This window comes from Ceratotherium simum, chromosome 12 (genome assembly GCF_057802395.1).
Source record: "Ceratotherium simum simum isolate JZ-2026a chromosome 12, ASM5780239v1, whole genome shotgun sequence".
Lineage (NCBI taxonomy): Eukaryota > Metazoa > Chordata > Mammalia > Perissodactyla > Rhinocerotidae > Ceratotherium > Ceratotherium simum.
The window spans coordinates 35,869,606-35,884,634 of NC_141911.1; the positions used below are offsets into that span (position 1 = coordinate 35,869,606).

General features: G+C 47.0%; 1 protein-coding gene across 1 annotated transcript; it reads left to right on the forward strand.

Moving 5' to 3' along the window:
- The first annotated feature begins 7,525 nt into the window (after positions 1 to 7,525).
- LOC147915827 (uncharacterized) lies at positions 7,526 to 13,074 on the forward strand. The gene is given in 7 exon segments (XM_087437553.1): positions 7,526 to 8,240; positions 8,243 to 8,447; positions 8,450 to 9,113; positions 9,115 to 9,389; positions 9,392 to 9,445; positions 9,448 to 12,245; positions 12,550 to 13,074. Coding segments are annotated over 7 exon segments (4,407 nt in total). The 5' UTR covers positions 7,526 to 7,838; the 3' UTR covers positions 12,559 to 13,074.
- The last annotated feature ends 1,955 nt before the right edge of the window (positions 13,075 to 15,029 follow it).

Genomic DNA, 15,029 nt, shown 5'->3' on the forward strand with positions numbered 1-15,029 from the left:
GAGGTAGAATCATCACTTTTTAGCAGGATTATCCTGAAAGCTGGGCAACCAGGCTCCTGCTTAGGGCTCCAAGGTTTGGGAGACTCCTCTCTGGTCCTCCTCTGTGTGTCCTCCCCACAAGGTGAGGACACGTGCCTATTCAGAGCCTGCACCCTCCACTCTAGACTATATTTGAGTTATCCTGGAACTCCTTGTTACAAGTGGCCCCAAGCCTGCTCCCAGAGTCAACATGGTCCTCTTCCTCCTGGGTCTCCTCCCAAGAGCAGACCATGCTACTGGTGTGTGCACCCCTAGATCCAAAGGGTAACCTTAGGATGGTTGTCTGGAGAAGTATGGATGAAGGTTGGCTTTGTGAAATTGGGGTGTGCATATGGATGTGTTTGAGGCACCACACATTGCAAGAAAAAGCTGAGAGTGGGAAGAGAAAGGGGATGGGCCATGGAACTAGGGTCTCTAGATCCCAGGCTCTGAAAATATTGGGAGAAGGCCCAAACTTGGGACAATGTCAGTGTCTTTGTTAGAGAATTGGTGCATGGAATATGGATGAGGATGTTCAGAGAATCAAGTCTGGCTTGATGGATATCAGTGAACTGAGATAGAGTTGGATTTGGAGAGATTTTGCAGGTGGCCTTCAAGCTCCTGGGTACCAACTCCTCATGAGGGAAGATTTTAAGTTTGCAACCTTATTAGAATTTTCCCACATCTTAATTTCCCTATATTTCTCCAGGATATATTAGGAAGAGAGGGACATGGGAAGTGATTTTAATATTTATATTTAGTCCTTGGGATTTCTAAAAAGACCAACCCTTTTTGTGCATGCTAGAGGATGCGTCAAAATCTTTAGGTATGAGAGTACTCCTAAAGGTCCTAGTAGCCTTTTTTTCATAAGTGTATAGTGATAATGTCATTGCTGTGATGGCTAATGGAATGTAAGCTTGTGTTTTAATGTGTCTCAAAAACTCTCAGTTTTATTTCTAATATGATAAGTATCAAAATATAACCCACATGAACAAAAGTTTTTGAGGTATGCAATAATTTTTAAGCTCAAAAAGTTTGAGAACCACTGGGTCAGACATTACTGTTTCTCACAGTGATACTAAGAGGCAAATCACTGCTCAGATATACCAGAGTTTTGCTAATAGCTACAAAAAGGGGACCAACAGCCTTGTAACTTTAGGCCTGCCCAGTAAAGTGGTGGAATGCTACTTTTCTATTGCCCCCTGCCACTAAAGCCACTGTCAAAAGTAAGACAAGACAAATCAAGGCGAGTCACTAAAGTAATTACTGCCAACAGTTGACTCTCTACTCCTGATCTTGGTTGATAGGAATCAGAACTGAAGAAGAAGGCCCTTGACCCTTACCCAGGTAAGATTTGCCGGGCAGTACTCCTCACCCCTTGGGAAAGAGAGAGGACACTGAGGTGGTGATTCGGGGGATGAAGATGAGGCCACTGACATCTCATACTGGAAAATTGGCTTGCATATTTTTGCAAGTCTTACCCAGTATTCTTTGATCTTAAAGGTATATGAAGGACTTATCACCTATAGGAAAAGGAGCTACCACTAAATACAGAGGGAGATCTTACTCTGAAGAGGACCTTGGTGAATGAATGGAATATTCTAGATGGGGGTGCCAGTGGAGAGATTGTGGGAAGGCAAGGGTAAAATAAGATAATGGATCTGTTTCCCATCTCACGCTCTTCCTGGGGTGCTATGGATAGAAGCCATATAAAAACACTGGATTCATAGTGAGACTGTTTCTTGGGTCCCACCCCTGAAGAAGTACGCAGATATATCAACTGAACAATTGTGCTCCCCCTCAGTCCCTAAAAAATAATTATTAGAAGAGACAGTGGTCTTTATAAGGGAATATAAGGATGTTTTCAAAGGGAAGGCATAGAGGGAACAACTATCTTTCCTGGCTTACTTTATCTTCCTTCCAGCATTACCTGTTTAGCAGATATACTATTTTGAAATAATCTGAGGTATTTCCCATTCCTCTTAATTCTTGCCATCTCAGCCTTTCATGCATTGAAGGGAGCAGAAGCCAGCCAGCAATAACAATAAAAAATAATGATAATGACTAACACTTACATAGTGCTACTTACAACATGCCAGACACTGTTCTAAGAACTATACACAAAGTCCCCTGGTGAGCATTTTACAGGCAGAACATCTCTTCTATATTTTTCTTGTTTGTTTTGTAATTTTTTTACATTTCACTTAAAAAAGGCAATGTTTTCAGGGAATCTTTCAATTTCATTTTGCACTTCTGATTTTAAATGTTAGGAAATAAGATAGGACTGAGCTGAATGTTTCCATTCTTTTATAGCACTGTCTCTCTGAGAGGCCTCCAATTTCTGACCAGCGTGAGACAGACAAGCTCAACATGCAGCAGCTCTGGAGGCAGGAAGAAGAGCCCAGAATAAAATCTCAAAGGGCTTAAAGGAGGTTACAGTGAAGAGGATCATATTAGTAAACATTCCTTGGCCTGTCTGCTATAAAATGCTTACAAATGTAGATTTCACCGATGTCAGATTTCATAACTGCGTAGGTCAAATTAAATCCTATTACATTTTTCTACACATAGAAAAATGGTGATTACATAATTGGATTATTTACTTTTTCAAAGAACTAGTCAGTACCAGCGAGCTAAAGTAATATTAGAGAGTAAACAGAAAAACAATCATGATTCAAGCCTGAAGTGAAATTATAAATATAAATTCTGTCTGCTACATCAACCAGCAAATGCTTCAAAAGATCATTTGAAGGTATAAGAAGAAGTATAAACATTCTAACCCAGTGGTGTAAAGTCTTATTCATTAAAATGCAGTTATGATTGTTTGGATCATCTCAGAGACAAGAAACTTAGACCCCGTTTGAATTACTTAGGATTTAGCTTTGTATTTGCTACAAATGATCCAGTCATAATGTAGACATGTTTAAGCTAAATATACCTGGTGTCTCTGAAAAGGAGTAATATATTTTTTTGAGTATGTGAATGATCACAGCATGAAGAGCTATCACATGATATCCTCTAAGTTATGGTTTAAAATAAATATGATCTTTTCTTTTTATGCACAAAACATTCAAACTCACATAATTGCACACGAATCAGGCATGTATATAATTAAGAATTAGTAAATATGTTCATATATTTATTCCACTATCATGGTTGTCTTCAACATAAGCTGTAACAGACTTGTAAAATCAGCTTTTGACATCATAAAATTGTTTTAATTTGATAATTCAGATTGATTGGCACAAATGACAAAACAATCCCACATTCTAGGTATATACGAGGAGTAATTCTGTATCTAGTAAGTAATAATATCTTTCCTTGATGTTCTTCTCCTTAAGTAAACTGAGAGAGTTAGAAAATGAAACCTAGGACATAGAAAATATGCCTGCCTGGAGGAGTAAAAAGATCTTAGATCTAAAAATGGTATGCATTGTAGGGGTGTGATGGGCTTTTTACTCTGAGAGCATCAACTTACTGTGAGGGTGTAAGAATTGCTCCCATATTCAATATGGCACCCAAAACATGTCAACATAAATGTAACTGCAAGCACTCTCATGCACACACACTCTTCTGTTCGATAAATTTGTTCACAGTGCCATGTTATTATGCTTCATTACATAGAGTTTAAATCCATGGTTCTCAAACTGTGTGCCAAGACACTCGGAAGCACTAGAATGAACTTCAGCACAAGGTCACTGAAGGATATTTAAAATATTCAAGGAAACAGAGCGATACTTGACATCTATCAGAAATTGTGCACACTACTAGCTTGAGGTAATTCACAGTTTCAGTATTAGATCGTGCTACATTCCTTTCAGTGACACAATATCTCTGCAAAGCTGGGTCTTTGGTGGTTCTTTTGAAAAAAAAAGATAACGTAAAAATCAGTGCGGAACAGGAAATGAAGGTGGTGGTGTGCAATCTGATTCTAAGATTTGAGAATCTTGTGTGCCCAAAAGGCTCACACATCCCATTAGTAAGTAACTGTTATTTAAGAAGAAGATAAAAATATTTTCTTTCAATTAATATTTATTATTTTTTCAAAGGCTACTAAGTTCTTAGTATATAAATACCTGTTAATAAACAAAACTGTTTGTTAGCTATTTCTTTTGGCCTAGAGGTGCTATAAAAAAATTACTGGGATACTAAGGGTGCTGTGAACCAAGAAAATTTGGGAAAATTTGGATTAAGCATTTATTTTCATCGTAAGAACAAAAGTCATCTTGCGCTAAATTGAAATTTTCAGTACCAAAAATATTTCCTGAAAAATGCTCTTTGTCAATGAAAAGAAATTTTTGTTTCATATCACTTTTCGCTTCCTATTTGGGAATGTTTTCAAAAATGATGAAAGGCAACTATTGTGGCAACGAGAATGTGAGGTGAATTCTCTGCCTTTCCTATTTCCTCCCCTGTCCAAGGGAGTGCCTGGCATTTAGGGAGACTTAGCACATCCCAGCCCTAAGCCCTGAAGGGCTAATACTTAATCAGGTTCTGAGACTCAGTTTATTGACGCAGGACTAGGAGGGCAATGGCAATGGTTGGGGAGAGGGGCCGGGATTCTTGAGGAAAGTGATGGCTATTCCCAATGGAGATGACGCTCAGAGTCTCACAAGAGGAGACAGTGGAGAGTGAGTGGCCCTAAACTAATGACTCAGGGGTTTCCCACTGCCTGGACATCGGTGTTTTCCTTTGCTGAGGGTATTGAATGCCACCAAACCTGGATAGCGTACTTCTTTTCTCTGCCTCCCTGGATCCCCAACAACACTGGTCTAACTCCATTATTTTCTGACAGGTTCTTCTCTCACTTCGGTTTTAACCCTAGACCAGTAAGAGATGGCATAGATCATGGTGGCCCCCAGAAGTCTGACTGTAAGTTTTCACTGTTATTATTCAGTCATTGCAAATAAATATGCATTTATGTATCCTTTTAGTATACAAATCTAATTCTGTATTCCCAACTTTTAAAAACTCATTTCAGGACATAGCATTGTGCCGAAAACCCCAGCTAGGACTAGCACACACAGGAAGGGTTAATTTTGTACGTAACTGGTTATTGTGAAGTCCGGATATAGCAGTTGTGTAGGTGTGTGTAAGTAGTGGGTGGGGTGTCTGAGGTGAGACTGAGAATATGTCCTGAAAAGTTGGAACTTGGGGTACCTAGTGCAATGAGAAAGGGGGTCTGGCTTTTCCTGGACTCCCAACTCCCGAGTCACTGAGGAGTTGGTCAGTGAGGCAGAGAACAGAGCCTCACAGAGCTGGAAGGCACCAGTCTGTTCCTACAAGTTTTTCTGGTCATCTCTCTCTACATGACCCCCAGTGGGCAGCAATTCCAATCGTGCCCATGGGAGTTCAGCGTGGGGAAGCTGCCCTCCAGCGTGTCGCCAAAAGAGGGAACCCAGAGGTGGAGCTCTGACATTGAGGTGACATAGAAATCTCTGGTTCCTATTTCCAGCAGTTACCTAGATTCTTTGCATCCGTCTTCCAGCAGTCCTGGGCCACCAGAGTAAGCGGCCACAGGCCTACAAAGCCTGTAAAGCTAACCAGGCTACTTCTGAAGTCCGTGAAGATCTCCGCCCATAACCTCAGTAAACTACATCTACATCCGAGATTGAGCAACTGTCACTGTTTTTATCTGTAGCTGTGTCCCTCTTCAAAAGCACGGAGAGGCCTCTTTGCCTTTGAGAAACACTCATTTATACCCTGAGGGCATTTGCCCTTGTTTGCAGGAGTTTTGTCGAGGCCTGGAGGCCTCAGCCTGGGGTGGAGGGTTAAGCCCTCAGAAGCTCCAATCACGCGACTGTCGGCCGCCGCCCCAGGGAAGCGGCCCCTCGTAGCTTCCGAGGCCGCGGTGGGGAGGGCGGGGAGGGGGGAGAGCCGCGCTGGGGGCGGGGCTTGGTCACTCGGGGGCGGGGCTTGGTCACTCGGGGGTAGGGGGAGGAGGCGGGGAGCGCTGAGGAGGCTGAAGATGCTACCAAGAGCGTGTGTCGGAAGACAGTGGCGAGTGCTGGGCGCAGGGTCGGAGGGTCAAAGGCGGGGTTGGGCGAGGGTTGGGGCATGGTTTTGGGGATTTATTTTTTGGTTTTTAATGCTCAGACTTCGTAGCATGTACATAGCTCTCAGGCAGTGTTTATATGGGAAAACTTTATATTTACGTTACCCAAACTCAATACTACATTTTTAACAAAAAGATGTGCAGAAAAAAGTCTGGGGTTATTCCAAAGTGATAGAAAGTCAGAATCACCAGCAGACATCTTGAAAAGCTAAAATGTTGGGCCTCTCGGATGCTGCAGGCTCCAGGAGGGGCCTCACTGCCTCGTGCTCGGTGCGACCCTCTCCCTGTCATTGTGCGCTGGTCCTGAACATATTTTCCTCAATGCCTTTTGTATTGAGGCCTTGGCTTGCCTAAAACTGTACAACGAGAAAGTGTTGAAGACAGTGAAATAGCAAAGCAACTGAGAAAAGCATTTAAATGGAAAAGATGTCAGTTCATACAAAGCAACTGTTTTTAACAAACATATTAATGATGTTTAGTGATCTGAAAGAGATCTTTTGAACATCTAAATCCTAAAATGATACTTAGCTAATTATAAATAGGCACAGTTTTACTGCTTTCGTTTCTCTTTAGGAAGGTGACAGCGTTGTGCTGAAAGCCCCAGCTAGGCTGGCAGACACATAGGAAGGATTAGTGTTATATGTAACTGGTTATTGTGGAGTCAAGATACGGTGGTTGTGTAAATGTGTGTAAGTAGCAGGTGAGGTCTGGGAGGTGGGACACACATAGGGATTTTCTCATTTAAAAAAATGCAGTCTGGTGAGCATTTGTGCATACAATATTCAATTTTTAGGAATTGAAGGAAGTAAATTATATTAAAAATTTAAAAGTTAATACCTTAGAGACAGGCACCTCCACACCCTAAGGATTCCTGGTATAAGGGGGAACGTTTATCGATCCTGACTGACTCTATTCATAGAAGACTCGCCCTAAACTGTTCGGGGAAAATTGAGAACAAGAGAGTGCTCCAGAGGGATAAGTTTGGGAGGGTCGGGGTGGAGGGGGTCCAGATGGGGACGTGTGTGTAACCTGATAATCGCTTCGCGCCATAGCAATTCGCGCCATAAAATGTAACTGTTTAAATGTTTTAAATTAGCCAATCATGTAAGACCGCGCCAACCTTTTCCCGCTTTATGCTTCCGAATCCTATAAAAGAGCTTGCCCTTTAAGGTTCGGGGTCGACTCCTCTGTCTCCTGCGAGAGATATGTGTCGACCCGGAGCTCCGCTTAATAAACCTCTTACCTCTTGCGTTTGCATCAAGCTCGGTCTTCTGTGTCTGTGGGTCCGCGCCTTCCCGAGGCTGGAGTTGGGGTTCCCTTTTTGGGATCCTACATTTGGGGGCTCGTCCGGGATCTGCGCGGTCACCCCAGACTTCGAAGACCCCTTGGAGGTAAGCCTGAGTGACTGGGTGTATGAGTGTGTGCGGCGCCGCGAAGCATTGCTTTGGTTTCCGTATCTGGGCAGCCGCCGCTTCGGGCCGTGAGGGCCGAGCGGCTGCAGTGGCAGACGTGCTGGGAACTGCAGGCTGCAACCCTGGGGGACGCCCCAAGGGACAAGGGGAGTCAGGAAAGCCTGACCACCCCCTTTCAGGTGGAAAAAGAAACGGCACTCTTTTTCCCAGGGAGGACACGAAAACCCCTCCCGTCTGAAACCGCCTTCGGTTGGCTTGTAGAGACACCAACCGGGCAAAGTTGTTTATGTCTTGCTGTGTTTTTGGTGTTCATTGTTCTGTTTTTGTTCGTTACGTGGACCTCATTTGACGGGATGGGACAGACTATGACGACCCCCCTCTCTTTGACCTTAGACCACTGGACTGAAGTGAGAGCGAGAGCGCACGATTTGTCGGTAGAAATAAAAAAAGGGCGTTGGCAGACTTTTTGCACCTCTGAGTGGCCCTCCCTCAATGTGGGTTGGCCCCCTGAGGGGACGTTTAATCTAACTGTTATTCTCGCGGTGAGGGCTATTGTTTTCCAGGAGAGACCGGGGTCCCATCCTGACCAACGACCATATATTACAGTGTGGCAGGATCTAGTGCAGAACCCACTCCCGTGGGTTAAGCCATGGGTAAAAGCGGAAAAACTAGGCCCCCGAGTCCTGGCGCTACAAGATGCGGAGACACGAAAGAAATCGAAATCAACTCGAACAGCGGAGTCGGAGACCCCTTCGGCCCCCCCCGGGTCTACCCTGAGATTGAGCCTCCTCCCGAATGGCCCCCTTTCTCGCCTCCCCCTTACCCCTCCCCCGCTCCAGGATCGCAATCAGGACGGAGGGCGACTGGCTCGGGTCCCTCCGCTGGAACCCGAAGCCGCCGCGGAGCCACTCCGGACGGGCCTGATAACACGGTGGCGCTCCCGCTAAGAGAGTATGGAGCTCCTGCGGGACCCAACCGTCACCCCTCCAGTACTGGCCTTTCTCTTCCTCAGACCTGTATAACTGGAAAAATAACCATCCGCCCTTTTCAGAAAACCCCGCTGGATTAACCGCCCTGATAGAGTCCCTAATGTTTTCCCATCAGCCCACTTGGGATGACTGTCAACAGCTCTTACAGGCGCTCTTCACCACGGAGGAGAGAGAAAGAATCACACAGGAAGCAAGAAAGAACATCCGAGGCACCAACGGGCAGCCGGCAACGATAGCTGAGGCGGAAGAAGGGTTTCCGCACAACCGACCCAACTGGGACTATAACACGGCTGAAGGTAGGGGGTCGCTGTCCGCTTACCGCCGGGCTCTAGTGGCGGGTCTCCGGAGAGCCGCAAGGCGGCCCACCAATTTGGCTAAGGTAAGAGAGATTCAGCAAGGACCCACTGAACCCCCCTCCGTTTTTCTAGAACGATTGATGGAGGCTTACCGCAGGTACACGCCCTTTGATCCGTCCTCGGAAGGGCAGAAGGCCTCTGTCATTATGGCCTTTATTGGACAGTCAGCCCCAGATATAAAGAGGAGATTGCAAAGGCTAGAGGGGCTGCAAGACTACCACCTGCGGGACGTAATAAAGGAGGCTGAAAAGGTGTATCATAAAAGGGAGAGTGAAGAGGAAAAGCGAGAGAGAGAGAAGGGAGGCTGAGGAGAGGGAAGACAGGAGAGACAGGAGACGAGAAAAAAAACTAACTAAAATACTGGCCGCAGTGATAAAAGCGACAGGGCCAGATCACAGACAGTCAGGGAACCTGGGCAACGCCCCACGACCAGGCTCACGCAGACGGCAACCCTTGGACAAGGACCAATGTGCCTATTGTAAGGAGAGAGGACACTGGGCAAGGGAAGGCCCCAAGAAAAGGGCCACACCCAAGGTGGTGGCTTTAGGAGAGGAGGAAGAATAGCGGGACGGGGCTCGGGCCCTCCCGAGCCTAGGGTAACCCTAACTGTTGAGGGACCCCTATGAGTTTTCTGATTGATACTGGGGCTGAATATTCAGTACTGAAGCAACCTTTGGGGAAATTAAAAACTAAAAAGACTCTGGTTGTTGGAGCCACTGGGCAGAAACAATACTCATGGACTACTTCCCGGACAGTGGACTTGGGGAAAGGAAGGGTGTCCCATTCCTTCCTAGTGATTCCTGAATGCCCGACCCCGTTGCTAGGTCGAGACCTTTTAACCAAACTGAAAGCTCAAATAGATTTTGCTCAACCTCGGCCTACAGTGTCCTGGTCCGCACCTACCACCATGATATTGGCCCTGGAGCTAGAGGAAGAATATCGGCTCCATCAGCAGCCTAAGCCTAGAGCTCGGCTCAATACCGATAAGTGGCTGATCGAATTTCCAACGGCATGGGCTGAAACCGGGGGACTAGGGACGGCTACGAGAATTCCCCCAGTCGTGATAGATCCTAAGGCCGGAGCCCTCCCGATAAGGGTGCGTCAATACCCAATAAGCAAAGAGGCCAGAGAAGGAATCCGCCCCCATATCCAGAGGCTGCTCCAACAAGGAATCCTGGTTCCTTGCCAGTCTCCTTGGAACACCCCCCTCCTGCCTGTAAAAAAGCCTGGAACTAATGATTATAGGCCGGTCCAGGATTTGAGAGAGATAAATAAGAGAGTGCAGGATTTACACCCTACCGTGCCAAACCCATATAACCTACTCAGCTCCCTCCCCCCATCACGAAAATGGTACACTGTCTTGGACCTGAAAGATGCATTCTTCTGTCTACGGCTTCACCCAAAAAGCCAATTACTTTTTGCTTTCGAGTGGCGCGACCCTGATATGGGTATCGTTGGACAACTGACTTGGACGAGACTGCCTCAAGGGTTTAAAAACTCCCCTACCCTGTTTGATGAAGCCCTCCACAGGGACTTGACCGATTATAGGGTTAAAAACCCTCAAGTGACTCTTTTACAGTATGTAGATGATCTACTATTGGCGGCGGAAACCCCGGGAGACTGTGAAGAAGGGACCAAGCGCCTCCTGGCCGAGTTGGGTGAGTTGGGATACCGGGCGTCGAAAAAGGCACAGTTGTGCCAGGAAAAAGTAGTCTACTTAGGCTACACACTAAAGGACGGCCAAAGGTGGTTAACCGACGCACGGAAAAAGACTGTGACCCAGATTCCGGCCCCAACCTCCGCTCGCCAGGTAAGGGAATTCCTGGGGACAGCCGGCTTCTGCCGATTGTGGATCCCTGGGTTTGCTACCCTGGCTGCTCCACTGTACCCATTGACTAAGGAAAGTGGGAACTTTGTCTGGACTCTAGAGCACCAGAAGGCTTTTGAGACTCTAAAACGGGCATTATTAGAGGCACCCGCGTTGGCCCTACCAGATTTGACCAAGCCCTTCACCTTGTATGTAGATGAAAGAAAGGGAATCGCCCGGGGAGTCCTAACTCAAGCCCTTGGGCCCTGGAAGCGCCCGGTCGCATATCTATCAAAAAAACTGGATCCGGTAGCCAGTGGATGGCCCTCCTGCTTAAGGGCAATCGCCGCCACTGCCCAGCTGGTGAGAGATGCAGATAAGTTAACTCTGGGCCAACAGATAACCGTAGTAGGCCCCCATGCCTTAGAAAGCATTATCAGACAGCCTCCAGATCGATGGATGACTAACGCCCGGATGACTCACTACCAAAATCTGCTCCTAACTGAGAGAATTACCTTTGCCCCACCGGCCATCTCAAACCCGGCCACACTACTGCCCGAAGCGGATGATGAAATACGTGTTCACCAATGCGGCGACATCTTGGCATCAGAAACGGGGACCCGACCCGATCTGCCGGATAAGCCATGGGCTGGGGCCCCTAATTGGTACACCTACGGCAGCAGCTTTATGGCAGAAGGTAAGAGGATGGCTGGGGCTGCTGTGGTAGACGGGAAAAAGACTCTGTGGGCAAGCAGCTTGCCGGAAGGGACTTCTGCACAAAAGGCTGAGCTTATCGCCCTGACACAGGCGTTAAGGTTAGCTGAGAATAAGACTGTGAATATATACACGGACAGCCGGTATGCCTTTGCTACTGCCCATGTTCATGGGGCTATTTATAAACAAAGAGGGCTGCTTACCTCGGCCGGAAAAGATATCAAAAATAAAAAAGAGATTCTGGGCCTCCTAGAGGCTATACATTTGCCTAAAAAGGTGGCAATCATCCATTGCCCAGGTCATCAGAAAGGCACCGACCCCATAGCTCAAGGGAACCGCTTAGCAGATTTGGAAGCCAAGCGGGCGGCACTAGGACCTATGGTCCTGACTCTCCAGGGAGCTAAGGTCAACAAAACTATCTCCGGTGGGGAACTAACTAAAGAAGAGAAAGACCTTTCCGTTGCAGAGGGGCGAGAATATCTATCACATCTACATCGGCTAACCCACTTGAGCCCTCAGAAACTAATTAAAATTATTGAGGCCTCCCCGTACCAGGTACCAGATTTGAGAAAGGCGGCTGAAGAAATTTATAAGGATTGTAGAGCTTGCGCTCTCACAAATGCTGCAGTTACCAAATACCGCACTGGACATAGACTCCGGGGAGACAGGCCCGGAACCTTTTGGGAGATAGACTTTACTGAAATCAAACCGGCCCGGTATGGAAATAAATATCTTCTAGTATTTGTAGATACCTTCTCGGGATGGGTAGAGGCTTTTGCCACCCGAAAAGAGACTGCCTCTGTAGTAGCCAAGAAGATATTGGAAGAAATCCTCCCGAGATTTGGGATCCCAAAGGTAATTGGATCTGACAATGGTCCTGCATTCATTGCCCAGGTAAGTCAGGGACTGGCCAGTCAACTGGGGATCAATTGGAAATTACATTGTGCTTATAGACCCCAGAGCTCAGGCCAGGTAGAAAGGATGAATAGAACAATTAAAGAGACCCTAACTAAATTGTCCATAGAGACCGGCGATAGTGACTGGACAGCCCTCCTGCCCTTTGCCCTGTTCCGCGCCCGGAACACCCCACAGGGACCCTTAAAACTTACACCCTTTGAGATCCTCTATGGAACCCCTCCCCCTTTGGCACAAATAGGGATACATGACCCTGACATTATACCTTCTATACCTTTGTCAGCCCGCTTGAAAGCACTCGAGGCCGTCAGGCGCGACATCTGGAACCAGCTAAAAGAGGCCTACCAGCCTGGTGATCTGCTCATCCCGCACCAATTCCAGGTTGGGGACTCTGTCCTTGTGAGACGACATCGGACGGGGTCATTAGAGCCACGTTGGAAGGGGCCCTACGTGGTGCTCCTCACTACACCCACAGCAGTCAAGGTGGACGGTATAACCTCTTGGGTTCACGCCACACACGTAAAGAAGGCACCCCAGAATGCAGCAGATCTCTGGAAGGTGGAAAAGACTGATAACCCTCTTAAGCTGCGTTTGCGTCATGGGAACGGCGAGCAGGTCGTCCAATCCTAATCCCCACGCACCTCAACTGTTCACGTGGCAGGTCGTCTCCCAGGTAGGAGATATAACCTGGTCAATCCAAAAAACTGCTCCCCCTTGGACATGGTGGCCAGACTTATACCCTGACCTTTGTAAACTAGCTATTGGTGCTCCGGACGGGGAGGTATGGGACTTAGAAAGGCTCGACGGGGGGGGGGCCACACCCCCTCCGGGACCCCCTAAGTCGTCGAGACGGGTCGGAGGGTGCGGCGGCCCCGGTCGCCGGACTAAACTACAGGCAGTGCCCTTTTACGTGTGCCCCGGTTACCACAGACCTCGTTCAATTAACTCCTGGTGCGGGGGCAAAGAAGACTTCTACTGTAAGAACTGGGGATGTGAAACCAGTGGGACTACTTATTGGAAACCCTCCTCTTCTTGGGATTTAATCAGGGTTAGAGCAAACTACAGCCACCAGATAAGTCAGTGGACATGGAAGGGAGGGCGAGCAACTAATTGGGGCCCAGAATGCAATACCTGGTGCCACCCCTTACCCATTCAGTTCACAGGGAAGGGAAAAACAATTAAAACCTGGATCGGGAATGGTCATTCATGGGGAATACTGAGGTCAGCCTTCCGACCACACCTGGTTATTTTCTGATACCAGGGCCCAATAGATGGTGGGCTTGCTCCACAGGCCTGACCCCCTGCATCTCAACTGGCGCATTTAATTCGTCACAAGATTTTTGCGTGCTTGTGCAGTTGGTGCCTAGAATTTATTATCATACTGCCAATAGTTTCGAGGATGAATTTGACCAGAGATCCAGATTATGGAAAAGAGAACCAGTATCCCTCACCCTGGCTGTACTCCTGGGACTGGGAGTTGCCGCGGGCGTAGGGACTGGCACTACGGCCTTAGTCACAGGAGAAAGGGGATTAACTGCCTTGAGCAATGCTATAGATGAAGACCTCAGGACTTTAGAACAGTCCATCTCTAAATTAGAAGAGTCCCTCACCTCCCTGTCTGAAGTAGTGCTCCAGAATAGAAGAGGATTAGATCTGCTGTTTTTAAGAGAGGGAGGACTTTGTGCGGCCCTTAAAGAAGACTGCTGTTTCTATGCAGATCACACAGGGGTAGTCCGAGATTCAATGCAAAGATTAAAGAAAAGATTAGACATGAGGCAGCAAAGCAGGGAGGCGCAACAAAGCTGGTTTGAATCCTGGTTCACTAAGTTCCCCTGGATGACGACCTTACTATCCTCCCTAGCAGGACCCTTGCGGATTCTTTGTCTACTTTTAGTTTTCGGACCGTGTGTTTTCAATAGAATTACTGCTTTCATAAGAAAAAGAGTCAATGCAGTGCAAGCTATGATGCTCCAACGCCATTACCAAGCTCTCCCACGCAATGAGCCACTGATAGTAGACACCAAAAACTAAGTTCTAAGATTAGAACTAGGGACAAAAGAAGAAGTGGGGAATGAAGGAAGTAAATTATATTAAAAATTTAAAAGTTAATACCTTAGAGACAGGCACCTCCACACCCTAAGGATTCCTGGTATAAGGGGGAACGTTTATCGATCCTGACTGACTCTATTCATAGAAGACTCGCCCTAAACTGTTCGGGGAAAATTGAGAACAAGAGAGTGCTCCAGAGGGATAAGTTTGGGAGGGTCGGGGTGGAGGGGGTCCAGATGGGGACGCGTGTGTGTAACCTGATAATCGCTTCGCGCCATAGCAATTCGCGCCATAAAATGTAACTGTTTAAATGTTTTAAATTAGCCAATCATGTAAGACCGCGCCAACCTTTTCCCGCTTTATGCTTCCGAATCCTATAAAAGAGCTTGCCCTTTAAGGTTCGGGGTCGACTCCTCTGTCTCCTGCGAGAGATATGTGTCGACCCGGAGCTCCGCTTAATAAACCTCTTACCTCTTGCGTTTGCATCAAGCTCGGTCTTCTGTGTCTGTGGGTCCGCGCCTTCCCGAGGCTGGAGTTGGGGTTCCCTTTTTGGGATCCTACAGAATGAATTGGTGATGCTGATGTTAAGTAGGTGGTACTTTTAGTAATTTATTTAATCCTTACTACAGAGAGATTAATGAATTTGCCAAAGTCACATAGCTACTTACTTAACGGCAGAGCTAGGATTTGAACCCGAGAAATCTAGCTGCAGTG